Source organism: Hypomesus nipponensis, chromosome 19 (genome assembly GCF_054491055.1).
Source record: "Hypomesus nipponensis isolate SF chromosome 19, ASM5449105v1, whole genome shotgun sequence".
In the NCBI taxonomy this organism is placed as follows: Eukaryota; Metazoa; Chordata; class Actinopteri; order Osmeriformes; family Osmeridae; genus Hypomesus; species Hypomesus nipponensis.
Window position 1 is genome coordinate 4748800 of NC_140379.1, and position 23701 is coordinate 4772500.

General features: G+C 48.6%; 1 protein-coding gene across 1 annotated transcript in view; it reads left to right on the top strand.

Moving 5' to 3' along the window:
- unc13c (unc-13 homolog C (C. elegans)) overlaps positions 1-23701 on the top strand; it is an 86218-nt gene that overhangs the window by 5174 nt on the left and 57343 nt on the right. Inside the window, exons 4-8 of the mRNA XM_084682334.1 lie at positions 3667-8067; positions 13524-13546; positions 14194-14240; positions 15192-15270; positions 18009-18080. Of these exons, the coding sequence (XP_084538460.1) occupies positions 3891-8067; positions 13524-13546; positions 14194-14240; positions 15192-15270; positions 18009-18080 (4398 nt within the window). The 5' untranslated portion in view covers positions 3667-3890. The remainder of the gene's footprint in view (positions 1-3666; positions 8068-13523; positions 13547-14193; positions 14241-15191; positions 15271-18008; positions 18081-23701) is intronic.

Consider the following 23701-nt stretch of genomic DNA (forward strand, 5'->3'; position numbering starts at 1 on the left):
CCACTGGGCACAGTGCACATAGCTACTGCTGATGTCACCCCAGCCAAATACACAGAGATGTTTTGATTCATTAGCAGAGACAAGCTGTTGTAAGGTTGCCTGATTTTGGTGGGTTGGCAGTCAGACATTTCTGGATTTCCGGAGAGATCTGAGTTACGAGAAGGAATGGATGACTGCTGTGGCCAAAGATGGGCGTGTGGGTAATATGCACGCTCGCTCACACACTCTACCCCCACACGCGTGCATTTGCTGTCTCCTCCTGACACATGCATGCATGCATGCACGCACACTAATCCATACTCATAATCATAAACATGAATCATGCTTTTATGCATGATTGTCCTTAATCTGTGTCTGGACATGCAAATAAAGAAATGCTTTCACCCTGTCACACATCCTAACGCAGCAATGAGAGACACGAGCGCTGGCCCAGTGTGTGTCAGACAAACAAATACAACAATCAGGACTTGACAAGCTCAGTTAACTGATCCAGAATAGGTCTATTACATTGCCGATGATAATCCAAACATCTTGCTGTTCACTTTTAAATAGACATGGTCACATTTTCATTAGGAGAGAGTTTACGGGGGGGTATTAGGCCGTTATGAGTTGATGGGTCTTGTGGAGTGTGTTCAGAGGAGGGGGAACATCACTGCACACCCAGGCTGAGGCTGGAGGCTGGAGGCTGGAGGCTGGAGCTGAGGGTTACAACGTGGCGGGTGGGTGTGGCTCAAATGATCTCCCTCCGATGTCTATCTGAAGTGACTCACACGGGGGAGGGGCCCCAAACCTGGACCACGGGAATACCCTGGGTCTCTCCTCCTCCATCCATACATCCAGATATCCATCCATCCATACATCCATATGTCCATCCATCGATACATCCATACACTGAACACAGAGGCAGGCTTAAGAGATTATTAGTGTGCAGAATCATTACTCACGAAACACTAATCTCTTTAGATTACATGCTGCACCAGGGATTCATAGTAGATTATTGACATTTAATCTCGTTCGTTGTCTGGGCACTTAGTGTAGAAGGTTGGCTGTTAAAGGCCAGTGCTGTTTCAAGCATTTCCCCTGAGAGAGAGAGAGGCGTCAAGCGACCTGTAGTCGGGGGCCGTCTGGGTCACGAGCCGCAATGCTCAAAGTCTGAAATGACATCGAAGCAACATGACTGCTTGATTAGTGCGCGTGGACATCCCTCTTCCCTTTCTCCCAACTTCCCACCTCATTACCCTCTAATGGGATGATATAGGAATGACTCCGGGGTGTGTTCAAGTCATTTGCGTATCAACCCTTCCTCGGGGAGAGGGCGAATGTTTCATTTGTCAAACCCCTAACATGTAGATGTCAGTAGGAGGTCCAGGCAGTAGAAACGCAGCTCCCTAATTGGTTATCCACCAGATCATATCAGTCACCCCTGTCACCTGCTGCACACACGGTACTGTTCCCCTGTATGGATGCACAGCTGCAGTGTGGAGCAGAGCAGGGCACTTCCTCAAGGCTTCCTGAGAGACCCAGTATTGCCGCTGCTCAAAGATGTGGTTGGGGATTCATTCTGTTTCAATATTACCAGAAACTTGTGAGTGGAAGTTTACCAGTCGCAAAATGTATTTTCCTTTCAATAATGATACATTCATAGGAAATATTTGCATTTGTCACATATAGCCTAGTTGTAAAATTAAGTGTGACAGTGTTCAAATATTTTTAGACTACAAAAAGGCGATAGCTGTGACTAATCTAGGTTTTGGCATTTCTTCATTAACGCACACTGTGACTCTGATTATCTCTGTCTGACTTCCTGCCTGTTCGCGAGTGTGGTGATTGGCTACCTGCTTGTTGGCATGTGTGGTGATTGGCTACCTGTGGGCTTTGAGGCTTGTGTTAGTGTGTGGTCTCATATGTGTTGTTGATCCTTTTTGTTCCACAGGTATTTTTAGGTGTGGTCGACCACAAGTCTGGCTAGACACCAAATCAACAGACTGAAACCTCTTATTGCACATAAGTGTCACTTATGTCCAGCTAGCTGGGACATTATCTCCTTGTATGAAGGGACACTTCTTATTTTTAAAGTGCAGCACACATATGCCCCATCTAAACCCAGGAACTACAATTTATCACAGTATCGAATGCCTTGAAAGGCTTTTGAAAAATGTAGTTGCCGAACATGCAAAATGGTGGCCTGCTGAGTGCTAACAGCCCTGCCCAGGTTGCTCCTTCGATTCTGACAGTCAGGTTTAACAAATGACAAATGATGCAGTGCCGGTCAAGCTATAGGTCTAGTGCTCGCATTAGAGGATGAAGAAGGCCCAGACTTAGGGCCTGGCAATAAAGCCTACCGCTAATGTTTGGCCCTGCTTCAGAGCCTAGCCGTAAAGGCAAACTCTTATGCGGTGTTTCACAGTCCATTTGACGTGTGCATGTCTCTCTAATCAAGACACTGTGGAGGCATCAGTGTAAAATCCTGGAACTAATGTGGAGCAGCTGTCAGCTTCCCTTCACAACAAATACCTCACATGTCAAGAGACCAGGTCTACTTTACAACCAATACCTCACCCATCCCTCGGGGGGGGTTACTGTGGTCTCCATTCAGATTCAACTACTAACCCAGCCCCATGCCAGCAGCACAGTGAATAGACACAATCCTGACTCAGCGTTGTTAGGGTTAGATGAAAAATATACCAGTCGTTACACAGGAGCGATTATGATCAGAAAATGAGATGGCAAATCGTTTTTTTGTGGAAAAACTAAATTTCTATAACAGTTGCCACACTGAGTTGAAAATTGAATTTGATAAACAATATAAAAGAGAGAAACCTGTGGTCTACGATTTCAAATTAGTCACCTGGACATGTAGTCAGGGTTAGGTCCATAATATGTTATGTGACTGATTACTCTCAACGACTGGAGGTTCAAATATGTAAAATGATTTAGTTGATATTACCACCCTGGTGGAAATTCAGTGTCATTCCTCTATTTACTCTAAAGCACGACTGAAATCCGCAGTGACTGTGTAATAAAGCATTGTGACTATTGAAGTCATTAGAATAATTGGCTGCCTCCTGCCGTAGAAGGTGGGTATATCAGTGAGGCAAGTGTTGAGACAAATCTATACACACCCTCAGCAGTACTTAGAAAAAGAAATAAAACACAGGACCACTAATGCCATGCTATGATTAAATTAATTTGTTGTGATACGTACGTTTTCTTTATCACCTTCCAAAATCAAAGATGTGTTGGGGTTTTATATATATACCAGGAACGTGTATATATACTATATATATATATATATATACATATATATATATATATATATATATATATATATATATATAGATATATATATATATATATATATAGATATATACTATATCTATATATACATATATACACATATATCTATATAGATATATATACAAATATTTTTTTATAATTTACTCTTTGCATACCATGTCATGCTATGTGTGTGTTGATTGCCAAGTGTGAAACCGCAGAAACGTGTGGTAGAGGTGTGTGATTCAGTTTTTCATCCGTTTTTTAGTTTCATCTCAGTGACAGGAGAGAGAGAAATCTATTGTACCGTGGATGTGTGTTCTTTGTGTTTCACAGCGAGGATGAGATGCGCCTTTTGATCAACATCTTCCATTCTCTTCTCTTTTCCAGGGCAATGCTACTCATCTCCAGGAGAGCCGCTGGATTTTAACCAGTTTCTGAGCTTTACTTCTGGATTGACAGCGTCAGTGCGTGGAGGCTGTCTGAACCCTATCCTGGGACTGACCCTCCACTGCCACTGGGGCGATTTCCTGCTGGTTGTTTGTCAACACTGAGCTCTCAGATTCTTCTGATTCACTGCATCTGGAATAGAGATCTCACCAGTATTGCCCTCCATGGTTTCTGCCCTACTCAAGACCATATCATTGTACATTGAAAAGATTTGCAAAGGAATGTTTACAAAGAAATTGGCCAATCCCACAAAGAAGAAAGAGCCTAGTGAAAATAAAGAGTCCAAATTGACCACCGATTTGCAAGCACGTAATCCAACTTTCTCTACCACGCTGAAAACCACAGTGAAGAAAATCTCGAAATGCTCTTCTGCACGTAACATATCTCTCGAAGACGAAGACGGTAAAAACGACTGCTCATCCCTCTCTCCGACATTCAGCTATCGCGTCGCCATAGCGAACGGACTCCCGAAGAAAGGTCGTCTGTTAAATAATAATGAGAGTGTACTCCAAGAGGTTCTGTCTATCGATAGCAGCCACTCTGACTCCCTGAGTGAGACCAAACCTGTCCGCAGACTGGATGAGCAGAAATCTCACACAATGCCAGTGAGACGAAACAGGAAGAGCCTTATCAGCCTAGCGCCGTCGGACGGCAGCTCTGAGGGAGAACGCGTGGAACGCTCGAGTCTGCAAACGCTCAGGCTCGGCGCGTTGCGCAAGCTGAGGAAATGGAAGAAGAGCCAAGAATGTGTCTCCTCCGACTCCGAGGTGAGCAACTGGAGGAAGACCCTCGGCATCCGGAGCAAGTCTCTGGACAGGGCGGGGAGGCAGCAAAAGAGCTCCACCCTTGAACCCGGCTCCTCCTCCACGGGCTGCATCAGCCAGACCCAGGATGTGATGGAGATGATCTTCAAGGAGCTGCAGGGGATCAGCCAGATAGAGACCGAGCTGTCTGAGCTGCGTGGGCATGTTAATGCCCTGAAAAGCTCCATCGACGAGATCTCCAGCAGCGTGGAGGTCGTGCAGAGCGAGATCGAGCAACTCCGCTCAGGGTTTGTTCAGTCCAGGAGGGAGACGCGCGACATCCACGACTACATCAAGCAGATCAGCCCCCAGGCCAGCAAGGCCTCCCTCAGGTTCCTCAATGTTCCTGAGGAAAAGTTAGAGAAGACTGACAGTGTCATCTATTCAATTCTGAAAGATAAAATGGGATTCATAGATGCACATAAAACACTAAAAATAGAACTTGCCCATAGGTTAGGACAACAAAGAGAATGTTCCAACGCTAAACCTCGACCTATTCTTGTTATCTTTTCAACCCCACAAGATAGGGATTTAGTTTTGAAAAAATGCTATAAACTTAAAGGGACAGGCATATCCGTGTCCACAGATAGCTTGACTCACGATGTGAAGGAGAGGAAAGACAAAGGACTATCCTCCTCACAGACCTATGAAAGCATGGATATCAAGGTCTCAGGGAAGGACAAAGTGGTCGAGAGCGATGACTGGGATTCAATGGACAGCGACAAAGAGCTGGATGAGCTGAGTAAGAATAAATATGCAATGGTGATTACAAAGCCTGCCCATAAAAGTAAATCAGACAAAAAGAGGTCCCACGACCACAGCCGGTCAGCAGACGAGGCAGGCTACTCGGGCTCGGTTCATTACGCCGACGATTCATACGACGAATCAGAGAAACATGCCAAGGCCTACTACTCTGACCTGACACCGGGCTGGCTGTCCCAGAGTGACTATTCCACCCCCAAGCTCAGCCGCTCTGAGTCGGACTGCTCCAAACTCTGCCAGTCTTATTCAGAGGACTTCTCCGAGAGCCAGTATTTCAGCCGGACCAACGGCGGCTCTCTGTTGTCGTCCTCGGACCAGGAGCTGTGGCAGAGGAAGCAGGAGGATATGGCCTCTTCCTGGTACGCCAGCCCCTGCCAGCCCCTTAGCCAGGAGAACCCCTCTTACGTGGAGCCCAATGAGGCCGAGACCACAGAGACTATTGACAGTGGGGTGAGTAACGGAATGGTCTGCATGTCTGGGGACAGGAGCCACTACAGTGGTTCTCAGCTCTCTCTGCAGGGTGACCTTTCTCCTTGGAAAGACTGGCATCACCTGGAGCAAGGTACTGACTCCGGCCTGGATGCCTCCATAGAGCAGAACCTGGTCTCAGAGGTCAGCAGCCCCTTCGACCCCACAACCATACCAGGATTCCCTGAGAACATCACAAAGTGTCAGGAGGTTGATCTGCAGTTTGAAGGGGAGGAGGATTTCATGACTTTAGATAATCCCTGCATTGTCCCTGCTCCTATCACTACTTACATCCCCATAACTCCTGTCCCTGTCATAGAGAAGGAGCCTGTCTACAAGCCACCTGTCCGCAAATCTAAAGAGGCCCTGAAAGAAAGCCCCAAAGTGACTACGAAAGAAGCCCCAAAAGTTGCTTCTAAACCGGTCTCTAAAGTAACTACAAAGAGCCCTAAAGAAACCACTAAAGCAAATACTAAATTAACAGCTAAAGAATCCCATAAAGTGCTGGCTAAGGAGACTCCTAAGATGACGGCTAAAGAAACTCCTAAGATAATTGCCAAGGAGACCCCTAAAGTGATGACCAAGGAGATCTCTAAAACGACTTCTAAACAGGGTGCTAAAGTAACCTCTAAACCATGCCCAAAAATAACAGCTAAAGAAAGCCCTATTGCCACCCCTAAAGAAAGCCCTATTATCACTCCTAAAGAAAGCCCTATTATAACTCCCAAGGAAAGCCCTATTATAACTCCTAAGGAAAGCCCTATTATAACTCCTAAGGAAAGCCCTATTATAACTCCTAAGGAAAGCCCTATTATCACTCCTAAAGAAAGCCCTATTATCACTCCCAAAGAAAGTCCAGTAGTGACTCCTAAAGAAAGCCCTATAACCATCCCCCAAGAGGCCCTCAAAGTAACTGGTAAAGAGTTTCCTAAAGAACCCCCAAAAGTGGTCTCTGTTGAGGTGCCCAAGGTGAGTGCTAAAGAAAGTCCTGTAGTGAGCCTTAAAGAGGCCCCTAAGGTGGCCCCCAAGCCAGCCCTCCAGACTGCACCTCAGACGGCCTCCCAGGTAACCCCTCAGGCTGCACCCCAGACTACACCTCAGACTGCACCCCAGGCCGTCCCCCAGACTGCCCCCAAGGCTTCCCCCCAGACTACACCTCAGGCTGTACCCCAGGCCGTCCCCCAGGCCGCCCCCCAGGTGGTCCCCCAGACCCCGGCTCAAGCGGCCCCTATATCAGCCCCTCAAGCGGTCGCTAAAGCGGCCCCTAAAGCAGCTCCTAAGGCGACACACAAAGAAACATTCCCAGAGCTTGATGTCAATCACAGCTTTCACCAGAACCAGACCAAGTCAGCCACCATGTACCGCAGTCAGAGCGAGATCAGGACTGAGAAAGTTGAGGAGGTCCCCAAGTCCTGGAGCAGCAGGCTAAGCATTGATCTCACTGATAAATCCTTTGGCTTTGGCTTTGGCTCCACACTACAGAGGGCCAAATCAGCCCTGGAGGTTGTGTGGAACAAGGGCTCTCAGCCTCCAAGTGCTCCAGTGGAGGAACCCGCCAATTCATCCTCCTTCATGGGCCGCTTCCGAAATCTCTCCACCTCCACCCCCAACGACTCCAGCACCACCATCGACTCCGACGTCTACAACGAGCCCTTCGTCTACAAAGCCGAGGAGGAGCAGGAGGAGACGGCGGCTGCAGAAGTTGCAGCCGGAGATCAACCTGTTGACAACGAAACCCACTACGTAGAGGTGATGGAACAGGTGCTAGCCAACCTGGAGAACAAGACCAATGCCGAGGAGACGGAAGAGCCCGTGGCGGAGTACCAGGCCACTCAGGACAATGACGGCTCTCAGGATTACGACGCGTCTCAGGATTACGACGCCTCTCAAGAACCGGAAGGTTCCGAGGATTTTGAGGCGGCGCAAGAGGCGGCTCCCGTCCTGGAGTACGACTGCAGTCTGGACGAGCACTACGACGAGGCATGCAGCGAGGACTACGAGGACACCCAGATGACCGAGGACACCGCCGAGTATGACGACATGGTGGAGTACGTCGAGGTGGAGGAACCCGACGAGACCGAAGACATGGAGGAAGGGGACGAAGACCTGGAGGAGGTCGAGGAGTTGGAGGAAGCGTCCGAAGCTTGTGAGAGCGTAGAACAACAGGAGGACGAAAACAAGAACGTCCCACAGGAGAAGCTCGTGGAGGCCCCTCCTAAGAAGCGCATCCGCCCGACGTTCAAGGAAGCTGCGCTGAGGGCCTACAGGAAGCAGATGACTGAGTTGGAGCAGCAGATCCTGGCTGGAGGTATACTTCTTACTGGTGCAATGTGATGTGTGGCTCTGTTTATATGATCGATATATATTATTCCAACATTATCTCAGTTCACAACACAACATAGAATAGCACAGTGAACTCAAAATGACATTTGCTTTTCTGAAAATACAATTATTTGAATAAGTGTGTATTCATAAAGGTACTTATGGTGTCATGAACAAGACAAGTACATGCAGCAGTAGTTAATGTACAAATAATTATTATTATTGAGATATTAATCTCATTATTTGAAGGGAACTTTATTTTTATGATGAAATGCATTCTGAGCTTTCTGAAATCCCAAGACTTTGCTCTTTTTCTACTTTACATCTAAAGGACCGTAACTTGACATTGACAGTTTGAAATATCCCTGATGTCTTGAATTGTTAATTAATTTTTGAGAAAGATCAAATAGAGAACGCATCCGCTGAAGGCGAATAAATGGCATTATTGAGTCATAGGAAGTTAATTTGTGGTCAGGGTAAGGGTTGTATTTGCAGTGTTGTAGTGCAGCACCAAACACAACGTGTCAGATTCTGTGATTTTGGATTCTGTTTCTGCCAGTAGCTTTACATTTACATTTAGTCATTTAGCAGACACTCTTATCCAGAGTGACTTACAGTAAGTACACAGACATTCCCCCCGAAGCAAGTAGGGTGAAGTGCCTTGCCCAAGGACACAGCGTCATTTGGCACGGCGGGGAATCAATCCGGCAACCCTCTGATTACTAGCCCGACTCCTTCACCGCTCAGCCATCTGACTCCAAAAGAATGGCATGACGGATGGCCATATAGTACCTCAGACATACAAAGACCTTGGCGCAGGATGCACTGCTTCAAATATCCCAAGAACTTGAAGTTACTCAGCATGTTTGATTTGTGTAGTACTATATGACTTATGCATTTAGTCTGCCCCACTTATACATTTAGTCATTTAGAAGACGCTCTTATCCAGAGCGACTTACATTAAGTACAGGGACATTCCCCTCCGAGGCAAGTAGGGTGAAGTGCCTTGCCCAAGGACACAACGTTATTTGGCACGGCCGGGGAAACGATCCGGCAACCTTCTGATTACTAGCCCGACTCCCTCACCGCTCAGCCATCTCACTCCAAAAAAATGGCATTATAAAGAATGGCAGCTGGAGGTAAAGACTTTGTTTTGTTTGCTGATGTTTAATTGAATGCTGCAAACAAATCAAGCAAAACACATCAATTTTATACAGAGCAGGTTTTCAGGCCATTCGTCATGCAAAGTATGAGTGAAGTACTCTGCTGAGTTCGAAGTTTATTTTGACAAAAAATATTGCCTGAGAAAAATGATTTCTCGCCGTGTATTAAGTGGTTAGTATTGATTCAATGAAGCAAACAATGAACTGTTCCAAGTGGAATGAAAAAAGGTTTTCTGTGTGAGTTATAGAAGGGCCAGGGGAATTTCCTGCCTCTTATTTAAAGTGAACAGACTCTTGACCTACATGTGTAACAGGCACAGTGCACTCCTACAGTCAGAGAAGCAGTATGGAGACTTCACCCACTGCATCATACAGGTACACATGCTGCACACGTACAACCTACAGATGCCATCACCCATAAATATTCATTACACATCAACAATTTAGACATGCAGTACAGCATCAGCAACATACAAAAACAGCACAGTCAAATCCGCAGACTAAAGTTATTGTTGGTTACATACAAAGCCATAAACTGCACACATACGGAAGCTAACATTTAGCACATCCAAAAGGCAGTTTTATCAAACTTGAACAAAAGTTTTAGGCTGAATTATATTTGAAAACCAGGAACTGTCCTAACTCTTAGGTGCGTATCAGATTTACACCTTGAATAGTGCAGCATGTTTATTAATATGCAGCACGCCACCTTATGGTCTAGTGATGATTGTCGAATGACGTCCTCGTGTTTAAACTGATGTGCAATTTATTTATTATTTATAGTCAAACACAAGCGTGTTGCTGAAACATCAAATTATCGTTGATTACTGGTCTCTGTTGTGGTCGGTTTACTGTGTGTATATGTCCACCTAGATGAGGGTTGGTCGAGGGAGCAGGAATGCTTGTCCCTGTGGATGGACTTAAAGTCCCCAGGCACTATTGCTGTGGCACTGCTTCTTAGAGCAGAGCTGCTCTCTCTCTCTCTCTCTCTCTCTCTCTCTCTCTCTCTCTCTCTCTCTCTCTCTCTCTCTCTCTCTCTCTCTCTCTCTCTCTCTCTACCTCTCTCTACCTCTCTCTCTCTCGCTCTTTCTCTCTGTCTCAATTTTTCCCCAATCTCTCTCTCTCTCTCTCTCTCTCTCTCTCTCTCTCTCTCTCTCTACCTCTCTCTACCTCTCTCTCTCTCTCTACCTCTCTCTACCTCTCTCTCTACCTCTCTCTACCTCTCTCTGTCTCTGTGACGCATGCTCTCTGGGCTCGTGTAGCGGTGTGCTCCACTGGGGAACGTCCGGTGCGGCCGTCCCTGGCATCCCTGGCATCCCAATCTTCACTCTGCTACAGCAGCGTCTGTATTGAGATGCTAATTCACACTCCCAAGGGCATTCTGTAACCAGGTCAGCCTTACTTAGAATATTTATATGGGTCTGCTTGCAAAGTTGCTGCTTGCCGGCTCCTTGGGGCAGGCAGACCTTCTTCTTGCTTACTGCGCCATATCTGGAAGTGTGGCTATGAAAAATGCAGATCGAGAGTAAGTGGCGGTTGTGTTGGTGTTTTAAATTGATAGGGTCGTTGGCTGTGGGTGGTGTGGGCACACACCAGCTCTCTGTCTCTCTCTCTCTCTCTCTCTCTCTCTCTCTCTCTCTCTCTCTCTCTCTCTCTCTCTCTCTCTCTCTCTCTCTCTCTCTCTCTCTCTCTCTCTCTCTCTCTCTCTCTCTCTCTCTCTCTCTCTCTCGTGACAGACTGCCCCTGGACATGAGGGAAGCCTAGGCTCCACGTCAGCACGTCCAGGTCAGGGCCACCCTGGCAGGAGCTCCTCCCCTGGTTCCGTCCTTCAAGGTTTTGGTCTAGTTACTTGGTCCAGTTTCTGGTGAGCTTTAATTACCAGGCCGGGGAACTCCCCTCCAAGCCTCTCATTTCAGTGGAAGCAGCTTTAGCTCCCTGTCTGTGAGCTAAACCCACCCCCTGTCCTTGCCAACAGCCAAACAGAAGACTTCACATATGCCTCTTGTGTTCCCTGGCAAAGCTCCGGCTTTATGCTGCTTATTTGGGCGTTGCCCATCAAAGTGTTCAGTGTTCTAAGTCCCGTTTAAACTCATATTCAGCCAGTCTTAAGTCTGCACACACATTTAAAATCAAATTGAATGTTTTATGTGCTTAGCCCCCGTCCCCCACACAAAGCCCACCCTCACCACCATCCCTAGCATCCTTACGTTCTGTAAGCATCAACGTCAGCATTAACGTAAAATCTGTTAAAAGAAAAAAAAAGATTGAGGATCAAATTATACCAAATCCGTTTTATACCAAATCCTTTAAAATCTTCGTTCTGCTTGGATTTTTTCTTCTTCGTCTTGATATTACAACCCCATTCTTCCATGACACACTCTAAATAACCTGCTTTGTTTTGTGGCAACGTGCTCCCTCTTGACATTCTATTCTGGGCCTAGCCTGAAGGGCACTGTCTTTATGGTGAAATGTGAACTAAACAAACCAACTGGCATCAACCTCCCTGTCAGAGTCACTTAATCACCGTAGACACCAACATGGGAAGAGAGCGACTGCTGGATGTGTGATGTTGTGAGCGTTAGGAACCGGTGTAGCAAGTGTGTCACTGGCATAATAGTACTGGTTGGGTTGAGGGGTGAGAGGGTGGATGATGGGGGTTGGGGGCGGCGTGGGGTGGCGGTGCTCTAGTTCTGCAATCGCTGCAGCGGTCTGACTCGGAGAAGGCTGCTCCTCTCTTCTCAGCATGGGGCCCCTCTCCTCACTACTCTGGCTAATTCTGTTGTCCTTTCCAGCTGAACGGGTCACCAGTCAAATTTTGGCAGAGCTCCATACTCCAAAAACGGTTCTGCGGATTAAAACGTGTGTCAACATGATAACGGGGGGAAAAAACATTGTTGCTGTGATTATCAGACTGTATATCTGGTCATCCAGTTTAGGGCAGTTTTATCCTCGGGGCTTTGGTACTTTACCCATTTGAGAAAATGGCTGCATAGCAGCTTCATTCATGAGCGCATTGACGCTTGGCATTCACATAACATGTAACCGTGTATGTTTCATTAGTGTATGCATGAATGCGAGTATCTTGGGAATCTGTCTTTGGATCTCCCAGCAGTGTCTGTGTGTGTGTGTGTGTCTGTGTGTCTGTGTGTGTGTGTGTGTGTGTGGGGGGGGGGGGGCTTATAGTGTCTGGCTATATTATCAGGCCTGTGCAGGCCTGTTCGCACTAGTGATCTCTGCTCGATGGGTTGTGTGGCCATCCGTGTCCTTTTTCCCCCTGACCAGGATTTAGTGCTGCTATCTCAACATACTGCTCACAATACAACCAACTTTCCTACTCAAATCGATTGCATTTCTATTCCAGAGATTTAAGGCCCTACTGTAATAACCTTTGGATATCTCTGTTCTCCTCCATGGCTTGGTTTTTACCGTTGTATAGGTGGGGAACGTTGACGGGATATCTTAGATGAACCCATGCTGGAGCTAGCTTGTAGCTCAAGCTGGTAGAAAGTAGAAAAGCTTTACAAAGACGAGCAGTTTTTCCTGACAGTTTTTAAAAATGTTTTATTGTGAGTGATAACAGTTTCTTTTTAGTACGTATGGTTCCCAGAAATAACACTGCAATAAATGTTCAGTAAACCTGTCAACAGTAATGGTAACAACTCCCATAGCCTGTGTGTATCATTAGTGTATGGCTGTTTTATATTCAGATCATCCCTGTGGTCCATCCCCAGAGTACTGAGTTCTTCTGACTGGATCTGTATTCGATCTTGATCACGCTTCATCACCAACTAATTGATCCACAACTCATTAAACCTGTGAAGTATTGCCACCGAAAAGTGAAGACTGTCAGCGACTTACAATTTCTCCCTTAAATATCAACATGGCCCGACCGTGATATCTTAACTGTCCATGCCTGTTTGTGCACTATTATTGGCTAATTGCGTGGCCGGATTACATGTCTACAAAGCATAGAGTTTCCACCTTTGTTGTTTTGAATTCCAATCTAAGCAGGACTTACACCTCAGTAACTGTTGATGGTGTGTTTGTGTGTGTTCTCGTATGATTTCCCTGTGTTACTGTTTGCTGCTATTCATAGTTCTTCCCCCTCGGGCGCATACTGACTCTGTCTCCACTGCATGCCTTTGTTAGGGATAGACAAACGGCTGACATCACACGGTACTTGCCTACACATATACTTGAGTGTGTGTCTGACTGGACTGTCTGTCTGTGTATCTCCTGTCTAACCCTCTGACCTGCTCTGCTCCTCTTCTCTTTGCAGATAGCAGTGCTTTGGAAGCCCAGGTTTATACTCATTGTTAAACATTCTTCGCCCAGACCCACGTGTTTTTATGTTGTTGTTGTTTTTTTTCTGTTCCCATTTGTGTATACGTATGTGCATGTGTGTGTATTTGTGCTGTGTGTGTGTGTGTGTGTTCTGTGTTTCTTTTTGTGGGGGTTGATTTGCCGCATGTTTGCCCATTGGCCATCTTATCATCACCCGACAGTGTCTGTGTTTCTCTTCCCTTCTGTTGTGACGATGATTGGGACTGTAGACAGTCACAGAGACTGGGGTCAGTGAGGGGGAGATCCTTACACAACAGGCCAATCTGGCCCTAAGCAGCATGGACGACACGCTCCGCGACGCTGCATTTGAGGACCCGCTTCTCAAATCACATTGACAGGAAATCATTTTTTGCTCTGGCCTGCGGTACTCTTCCTCTGTGCTCCTAAAGCTACATCCCACTTTCCTCCTTTACTGTCCCCATCTCACTTCCGTCCCTGACTGACCTCCACATGTACTGTACTTTTCCAAATTGGGCCTTTTTTTGTTTCTTTTCTTTTTTTCTTCCGTTTGTGCTGCGTCCTTCCCCCTGTGTGTGCACTGTGAGTGGTTGCGTGCCGCGTTGAGTTTAGCTGTGTCTGACACTGTCCTGCGCTCCTCTCCACAGACTCTCAATGTCCTGGATCCCAAAGTGCTTGGGCTTCAGGCTGGTGGGTAAGTGGCGCCTTTTATACTCCCTTCTCATTGGCTCGCGCTCGGAAATGCACGTGAGCGTAGGTGGTCATAATATCGGCTCCCTGTACACAAACACAAAGGGTGGCTACTTTGGTTGTCATAAGGTGGGGGTCAGGGAAACAGACATATTCAGGCGAGTCAGAACGCGTGCCACTGCGTTTTGAGATGATATACAAAGATAATAGCTGGATGTTTGTGCTCCCTGCTGTTCCCTGTTATCCCTCCAGCTGACCGTGTGCAGATGTCTACGCAGTAACACAGCCAGGCGTTCCCGCTGGACTGAGAGGGCTTGGCACATGCTTTAGCAGAGGCTTCTAGATTCATATCTCTGGGCTCGTACCTGTGATGTCACTCAAGGCTGCCCGAGGGCTGGAGGGGGGCCACCAGGGAGCTGTGATGTCACGTAGAGGTCATTAAAGGGCTGTGAGGGACAGCCGAGAGGATCTCCCTGGAGGCTTCGCTCCCAGTGGAGGCACCGGGGAGAGAGAGGCTGAGAGAGTGGAGTTTAAATGGACCCTTAGTGGAGACTGCAGACAGGATGAAGGTCGACGGAGAGAGATGGGCAAAGGGATTGATCTTTTGTATCTACCTTTAGAGGCAGGGTAGATGGAGTAATCCTTAATGTAGACCCTGCTGTAGAGAGAGAGGGTAGAGGGATGGATCCTTATTGGAGACAGAGTCACGGTAGAGGGAGCCCTCTCGTGTATACCTGAGGCAGGGAGAGGTGGGGGGGGGGGGTGTGGGGGAAATGTGGGGGGCACGGCCAAGGGATCCCCCCCGCCCAGGACAGCCAGGGACACAGAGCATGGGAGTATGATCCATGGGGTTGGCAAGCATTGTAAATCAGGGCCCCCTTTCAACGTGGTAATGTCTCCCCCAGCACAGCGTTATTATGATATTAATACTCTCTAAACCTGTCTGCTTTCCCAGGGCTGGCAGCATTCTTTATGGTATTGACAGCATGCCAGATTTACGCCGCAAGAGGACCATGCCTATTGTCCGAGACCTGGTGAGTTATCTGCCTCAACAAGGTTAGGTGTGATTTACGTGTAATAGATCTGACCGCCCCTATACTAGACCCTGGCAGACAGAGGGACATTGCCTGACTGCGTCGTGTAAGTATGCTAAATGTGGAGCAGAGCAAGCGTGCCGTTTGGCCATGTTAAACCTAATCCCCCGGTCGTAACTCTCAGCACTTATTCAGTTAGCGCGGAGAGACGAGGCCTAGTCGTAGCGTTGCATCATATTGATGCTCCTGTTTTGTTTTATCGTAGCGTAATATGTCACGTCCGGCAAATAGGCCCGCTTTAGTGCGGCCTGCTTTAACAGTGTCCTAGCTAGGTTTTAAAAGCTTAGCTCTGGCGGTCCAGTCGACTCCACTTTATGTAGCGAGAGTTGCTGGTGTTTGTCAGTAACTGTTAGTCTTGTACTGTGTTTGTCTCGTGCCTAAGTGTCTGTTTTCATATTCATGTTTTTTGAAATCATATCAGACCAGATGCTCAGGCTCTTGAGAAATAGATGAATTGTTTACTCTTAAAGTGCACTTTATGAAGGATCCACTCGACCTCTCAAATCTACTCTTAAAGACCCACTGCACAGTTTATACAAATAGTGTCTTGCCAACTACTGCTCTGTGTTTATTGGTAAAATATATAATGATAATGTAGTTTTATGTCATACGGATAGATGCTGATGAATTTTTGTATCACAGTGAACGACATGAGTTGATGCTGTATTTGTTCATATCTCTCATGAAATTAATAACCAACAATATTTTGGTAAGTATGGGTTGTGATTTTTGTTTATGGGTTTTTTATGCGTGTAAATTTGCCATTCCTACACAGCCCCATAACAGCTATGGGTGATATTTTTCAGTGAGTTGTCAGATTTCAGCCTGGCCAACACCAAACATTTTCCCATCTGGGCAGGAGTTGGGCCTGCAGCACAGCATAGCATAGCATAGCATAGCATAGCATAACGAGAAGCAGAACGATATGAAATGGTGACAACTCAACCTAAAAATATATCTAAGGACTTCATTGACTTCTGATTTAACTGTGTGAGCTTTTTAAATCATGTAAAAGCAGCACTGAAGAAAGCCTTTTACACATTGGATGAAGTCGGTATTCAGTGGTCTAATTGGTCCCTTCTCTCATGCCTCTCCTCTGTCGATGTCCCCCATTGGCTGTGTGATTGCTTCAGGGCAGCAACAGCATTGTGATTGGTTGGGACGGGAGGGATCCTCACTCTACAGTGGGATGCAAAAAATCTTTTTATTATGAATTAACGTATATATTATTATATTTGAAGCACTGTTTGATACCTTAGCACTTTGAGATTTGTTTCAAATGTAAAGTGCGTTACAAATAAAAATCTATTATTATGATGACCTCATTCACCTCAACATCAATATTTGGACTCAAGGTCTTTCTGTATTGCCTGCAGCAACCTCAGCAGTACCAGTGCATGTTAATAAACTTACATCAACACTCTAAGTTCATGTAGAGGTCACGTCCCTCCTACATCTTCCATGGCTTCCATGGATCTTTACCATAGCTGGGCTGCAGAAGAGAGGGTGGTGGTAAAGACTGATCCAGTATCGTCAGCTGTCCATGTTTGCATTCCTCTCTGTTGCCCAACCTCCTTGAGTAGGGGCTAAATGTGAACCTGTCTCCCCTTAACTCTGGCCACCTTGGCTCAGTGGAGATTTAGCTAACGTGGGTGTGACATTTGTCAACATGTGCGTGCGCGTGTGTGTGATTGTCGGTGTGTGTGTGTGTGTTTGAGTCAGTGTTGTGCAGCTGGCTTCACCCGTACATGAGTGTGTGTCTTGTGTTTGTCTGTTATTGTCCTAAATAACGTCCAGGACAGACAGCAGAACTAGGACTGTGCACACTGCCTCCTCCAACAGAGACAAAACACACCGTAAATGCCAAGCATGAGTGCTACAGAGTCACTTTTTTTTTTAATGCATGAACGAATACAAATATACATATAAGTATGAGGTCTCTGGACGAGTAGCCATGGTAGAGCAGTGTGGCGTGACGTCCAGTCCTGCATGGCAGGAGACAGGCTCTCAATACGGACATGCCCTGTTGTGTGTGCACCCTGTGACCCCAAATCCACCTCTCTAATTCAATCTCTCGACTTTCTATCCTCCTTCCGCGCCTCCCCGGATCCCTCAGGCTTTGGTGAGTTGCATCCCATCCTATCTTCACTGATTGTTCCAGCCCCTGTGCTGACCAACGGCTTCTCACAGGCAAAATAAACTCCTCGGCCACAGCACAGATCGAGGGCTTTACTGTGACGTGAAGGCAGAGACGATTCGTTTTCGTGCCGTTGTTTGTCTTCATCTCAATCCTCCTCAGTAAAACGGGCCCAAAAGGGTTGACTGTGCTTTGCAAAGGAACTGATTAGACAAATGAACCAATCCACTGAGTTGAAGACAAATGAGGATAGATAGCGTGGCTCAATTTGTTTCTCTTAGCTCCGTCGAGGAGTCTTATTCAGTTCCATGGGAGGGGGGGGGGGGGGGGGGCATGGGAAATAAATGAAATTGTTCCGGAGGTTGTTTTAATTCACTCTGAAGCAAGCTAGATAAAGCTGCTTGACTGATGCCCTGTGGTGCGCTGTAGTCTGTCTTGCACACACGTGACCCTCATGGTCATGATATCATATTTGCAGCTTGTCAGTCGTATCATGTATTTGTCAATCTCTCTCCTTCCTTCTTATCTCTCTCCATCCTAGACTCTAACTGCTCGAAAGGCAGGTATCTCGTTCGCCCTGGTGACCAGATCGACCCTGAATAACGAGGACTTGGTAAGTACCCCACGAAACACACTAAAATCCCTGTCCAGTCGTAAACGATCACTGACAATGGGGTCATAGTTCAGTAGCGATGGGAGGGTGAGGGCTTGTGGAATGTCTAATGTTCTGGATGAAAGGTTGGTCCAGGCAGGGGACAGGGAAGGACTAGCTAAGGCACTAGACAGGGGAGATGGGGGGGTGCAGGGGAGTTGGAACACTGACAGATTCTTAGAACCATGCTGTTGGACTGCCAGGGTGTTCCGTGCACACGGTGCCCCACACCCGGAATAACACTCCAGAGGGTGCTGATCCTCAGTGACCAGCTGACATCTTAGCGTCACGTCAGCTGTCACTGTACATTCAATAAAGTGCCCAGCTGCAGGCTTTACAACTTGAAACGGCTGCCCACTGGTTTGGGATTGCTGGGAAGGAACTGCACGTTCTCTGAACCTCTCAGGCAGATGGGGTTTGGCTCGGCAGCGCCCAGAATAATGCCGGCTATTAAGAGATGGCTCCATCTCTTGGTTTACACAGCAGCGCAAGTTTAATTATGAACACCGGGCTTTCGGAGGAGACGGTGAGAGAGCCAAGCCATGCTGAATGTGTTAATCGATGGAGGGGGAATTTGTCTTCTTTTATGCTGACCTCCAGAGCTCCCTGCATTCATTGATTACAGTCCGCCCCCTCTCGTCGTATAAATAAAGCTGGCATGACAGGACGCGGAGGGGCGCAGGTTCTCCCAGAAACGCGAGGCAGATTCCTGACGTCTCGTGTCGCAGAGGGATCGGCGTAAGCCTGCAGGATTACTGGATTCACGTTTCTCCATCTCCTTCTCTCACATTTAGTCATTTAGCAGACGCTTTTATCCAGAGCAACTTACAGTAAGTACAGGGATATTCTCCTGAGGCAAGTAGGGTGAAGTGCCTTGCCTTGCCCAAGGGCACAATGTCATTTTGCGCAGCCGGGAATCAAACTGGTAACCTTCTGATTAATAGCCCGATTCCCCAACCGCTCAGCCATCTGACCCCCCCTTCTGACTCCACTTCTGTCGATGCCTAGTCTGAGGGTTGATCCTGACGGGAGCATCTTGCCTTGCTACGTAGGACAAAGCTCTTTACGTTGTCTACACGGTAGACTCTGTCACATAGCTGTGCTCTTGTGAGACTGTCCAATGGGACCTGTCTGCCTGGGATTTCTTAACTGGGGGGGGGGGTTGTGTTTATCAGGGGGGGGGGGTGATAGCTGTGTCAGTGACGGGCCACTGGCTCGCTCCTGATGAGGGATGAGAATGGATGAGGACGCTAACGTGTGGACGTGGGTGAGTCCAGAGCAGAGCTGCAGATTGTGCAGCAGTTGTAAGTAGGACAAGCAGATGTCAGGGTTTCATCCGCTGCATTAAGTCCAGGAGAGTGCATCCCTGTGAGGACTGGGAACGAGTAAACGGCCATATGCTGCTGATGGGGATGGAGGAGAGGGGGAGGAGGGGAGGAGAGGAGAGGAGAGGAGAGGGGGAGGAGGGGAGGAGAGGGGGAGAGGAGAGGAGGAGAGGGGTAGGGGAGAGGGGGAGGGGAGGAGAGGGGGACAGGAGAGGAGGAGGAGGGGAGAGGGGGAGAGGAGAGGGGGAGGGGAGGAGAGGGGTAGGAGAAGAGGAGGAGGAGAGAAGAGGGGGAGGATAAGATGGGTAGGGGAGGATGGGAGAGGGGGAGGGAAGGAGGACAGGAGGACAGGAGAGGAGAAGAGAAGAGGAGAGGAGAGGAGAGGAGAGGAGAGGAGAGGGGAGGAGAGGAGATAAGAGGAGAGGGGGAGAGGAGTGGGGGAGAGGAGGAGGGGAGTGGAGGAGAGAAAGGGAGTGGAGGGGAGCAGGGGAGGGGAGTGGAGGAGAGGAAGGGAGTGGAGGAGAGGAGAGGGGGAGAGCAGCAGGGGAGGGGAGGATTGGGTAGGCGAGGATAAGAGAGGAGACGGAACGCAGAAGACAAGAGAAGAAAAGAAAGGGGAGGAGAAGAGAGGACAGGAGAGGAGACAGTGTTGTCAGCACATCCCACGCTGTGATGTCACACGCCCAGCAGCACATTCACACCGCAGGGACTGACGCCACCCTGTCCTTTCTGGACAGATGTTCTCTCTCTCTCTCTTCCTTTTCTCTCTTCTCTCCCCTCTTTAGCACCCTCTCCCAAACGCTCCTTGTTATCTAGAGCAGAAGGAAACAATGTTGATTGAATGACTGAACGCCCATACATACAGTGCTGGACTACGCGCTGTCTGGATAGACATGTTTTACCAATGGCCAGGTGTGCATGGGGCTGGCTGAGGCCTTGCCGTAGAGGCCTGGGTTCAAATCCAAACCTAGGGCCTCTTAATGCATGTCTCTCTTGTTACTCCCTATCATGTCTCTCTAAACTGTAGCTCTAAAAATCTGTCAATATTAAACATAACGAAAGGCAGGAATTCCCTTAATCGGTATGGTTATGGCCTGAATAGGCCGGTCACCTGTGGAGAAGAAGGCAGAGAGGCCAGAGGTGTCGGGGGAGAATCAGACGCGTGTGGAGAGAAAGAGGGAGAGGGGACAGGTGAGAGGAGATTGGAGATTGAAATGAAGAGGGTGCAGAGAGCAGGGGTGGGGTGTGGGGAGGAGGAGGTTGGGACAGGGGGAGGAGGAGAGGGGTAGGTTGGGACAGGCGGAGGAGGAGAGGGGAGGTTGGGACAGGCGGAGGAGTAGAGGAGAGGTTGGGACAGGGGGAGGAGGAGAGGGCAGGTTGGGACAGGGGAGGAGGAGAGGGGAGGTTGGGACAGGGGAGGAGGAGAGGGGAGGTTGGGACAGGGGAGGAGGAGAGGGGTAGGTTGGGACAGGGGAGGAGGAGAGGGCAGGTTGGGACAGGGGGAGGAGGAGAGGGCAGGTTGGGACAGGGGAGGAGGAGAGGGGAGGTTGGGACAGGCGGAGGAGTAGAGGAGAGGTTGGGACAGGGGGAGGAGGAGAGGGCAGGTTGGGACAGGGGAGGAGGAGAGGGGAGGTTGGGACAGGGGAGGAGGAGAGGGGAGGTTGGGACAGGGGGAGGAGGAGAGGGCAGGTTGGGACAGGGGGAGGAGGAGAGGGCAGGTTGGGACAGGGGAGGAGGAGAGGGGAGGTTGGGACAGGGGGAGGAGGAGAGGGCAGGTTGGGACAGGGGGAGGAGGAGAGGGGAGGTTGGGACAGGCGGAGGAGTAGAGGAGAGGTTGGGACAGGGGGAGGAGGAGAGGGCAGGTTGGGACAGGGGAGGAGGAGAGGGGAGGTTGGGACAGGGGAGGAGGAGAGGGGAGGTTGGGACAGGGGAGGAGGAGAGGGGTAGGTTGGGACAGGGGGAGGAGGAGAGGGCAGGTTGGGACAGGCGGAGGAGGAGAGGGTAGGTTGGGACAGGGGGTTCAGAGAAGCAGAAGAGAGGGAAGCCAGAGGAGGGACCGAGCAGAATGAGATTGTTTTCTGTCACGGTGTGATCATGTGGAGGCTGCAGCCACTGATCAATACAGGCCGTGTCTGTCGCATCCCAATCGCCACTTCCACCCCGGCTGTGAGAGGCTGGAGCCGGTGGAAGGGAGGAAAGAGAGATAAAGAGTGAAGAGAAAGAGAGAGGGGAGATGGAAAGAGAGAAGGAAAGAGATGGCATAGAGAGAATAACCAGATGGAAAAATCAGGTGAGAGAGAATAGGAGTTGCTTTCCACACACACACACACACACACACACACCAACCCACAGTAACTGTCATTTAGAACATTCTGATCCTTTCACCACTGTACTGCTTCTGTTGAACGGATCAGCAAAGTTCAACCCAATTAGTTCCCCACAGCTGTCCGTCAGGGATCAGCCTAATAAGACACTAGCCCCGCCCCCAGATGTCCCTGTCACGGAGCTGAGGTCCCACAGACACAGTCAGTAAGTCACCAGTCATTCACACAGACACAGTCAGTAAGTCACCAGTCATTCACACACAGGTCCTGTCAGTAATTCACCAGTCATTCACACACAGGTCCAGTCAGTAAGTCACCAGTCATTCACACAGACACAGTCAGTAAGTCACCAGTCATTCACACACAGGTCCAGTCAGTAAGTCACCAGTCATTCACACACAGGTCCTGTCAGTAATTCACCAGTCATTCACACACAGGTCCTGTCAGTAATTCACCAGTCATTCACACAGACACAGTCAGTAAGTCACCAGTCATTCACACAGGTCCAGTCAGTAAGTCACCAGTCATTCACACACAGGTCCTGTCAGTAATTCACCAGTCATTCACACACAGGTCCAGTCAGTAAGTCACCAGTCATTCACACAGACACAGTCAGTAAGTCACCAGTCATTCACACACAGGTCCAGTCAGTAAGTCACCAGTCATTCACTCACAGGTCCTGTCAGTAATTCACCAGTCATTCACACACAGGTCCTGTCAGTAATTCACCAGTCATTCACACAGACACAGTCAGTAAGTCACCAGTCATTCACACAGGTCCAGTCAGTAAGTCACCAGTCATTCACACACAGGTCCTGTCAGTAATTCACCAGTCATTCACACACAGGTCCAGTCAGTAAGTCACCAGTCATTCACACAGACACAGTCAGTAAGTCACCAGTCATTCACACACAGGTCCAGTCAGTAATTCACCAGTCATTCACACACAGACACAGTCAGTAAGTCACCAGTCATTCACACAGACACAGTCAGTAATTCACCAGTCATTCACACACAGGTCCAGTCAGTAAGTCACCAGTCATTCACACACAGACACAGTCAGTAAGTCACCAGTCATTCACACAGACACAGTCAGTAATTCACCAGTCATTCACACACAGGTCCAGTCAGTAAGTCACCAGTCATTCACACAGACAGTCAGGCACTGATTCCTGACATGTTGGGATTAGCTCCACCTGATCCATCTCCAAGTGTTTCTGGCAGAACGTGCTGGAGGGCTGGGGGGATGGCTCCTCCTGCCCCTGGCTGGCCCATCTCCTGTGTGCCTTGCTGGGCTGTGTGCTGTGGGGGTGGCGGAATATTAGACGGCTCAGCAGCAGTAAATCTGTTGGAGAGAGGTTTCGTGTTTTTTTTTTTCTGGGGTGGCGCGTGGCCAAGCCGTGAAGTCAGTGGATAACTCTGACATCTGCTTCCTCTCATACCCTCCTCCGATTAAAAGGGAAGTAATTTTCTCTCGCAGGACGTTTCATTAAGGGGCCTGTGCGGACCGCGAGGGGCGTTCAGCAGCAGCGCTAGACCCCGGGGGCACAGAGCGCTGACGCACTGTCACACTCACTGTCACACTCTCCTGTCATCTGGTGTCGTTTCATCATCTGTCACTCTGATGGAGCCCTGTTATTGTTGTGTGTGTGTGGGGGGGTGGGGTTGCGTAGGGAATTTGTGAGTGTGTGTGTGCGTTTGTGTTGATGCGATGCAGGGTCGGGACATCAGGGCATTAACAGGGAGGAGATGGAGGGAGGGAAGGAAGAACAAACGAAGGAGGAGAACTAAATAGAGAACATCATCTCTGCAGGCTGTATTTCACCTCCCTGCACTTCCTCCTCTCACTCTCTCCCTCTCTCTCTGTCTCTCTCCCTCTCTGTCTCTCTCTCCCTCTCTCTATCTCTCTCCCTCCGAGCACACGACACACCCT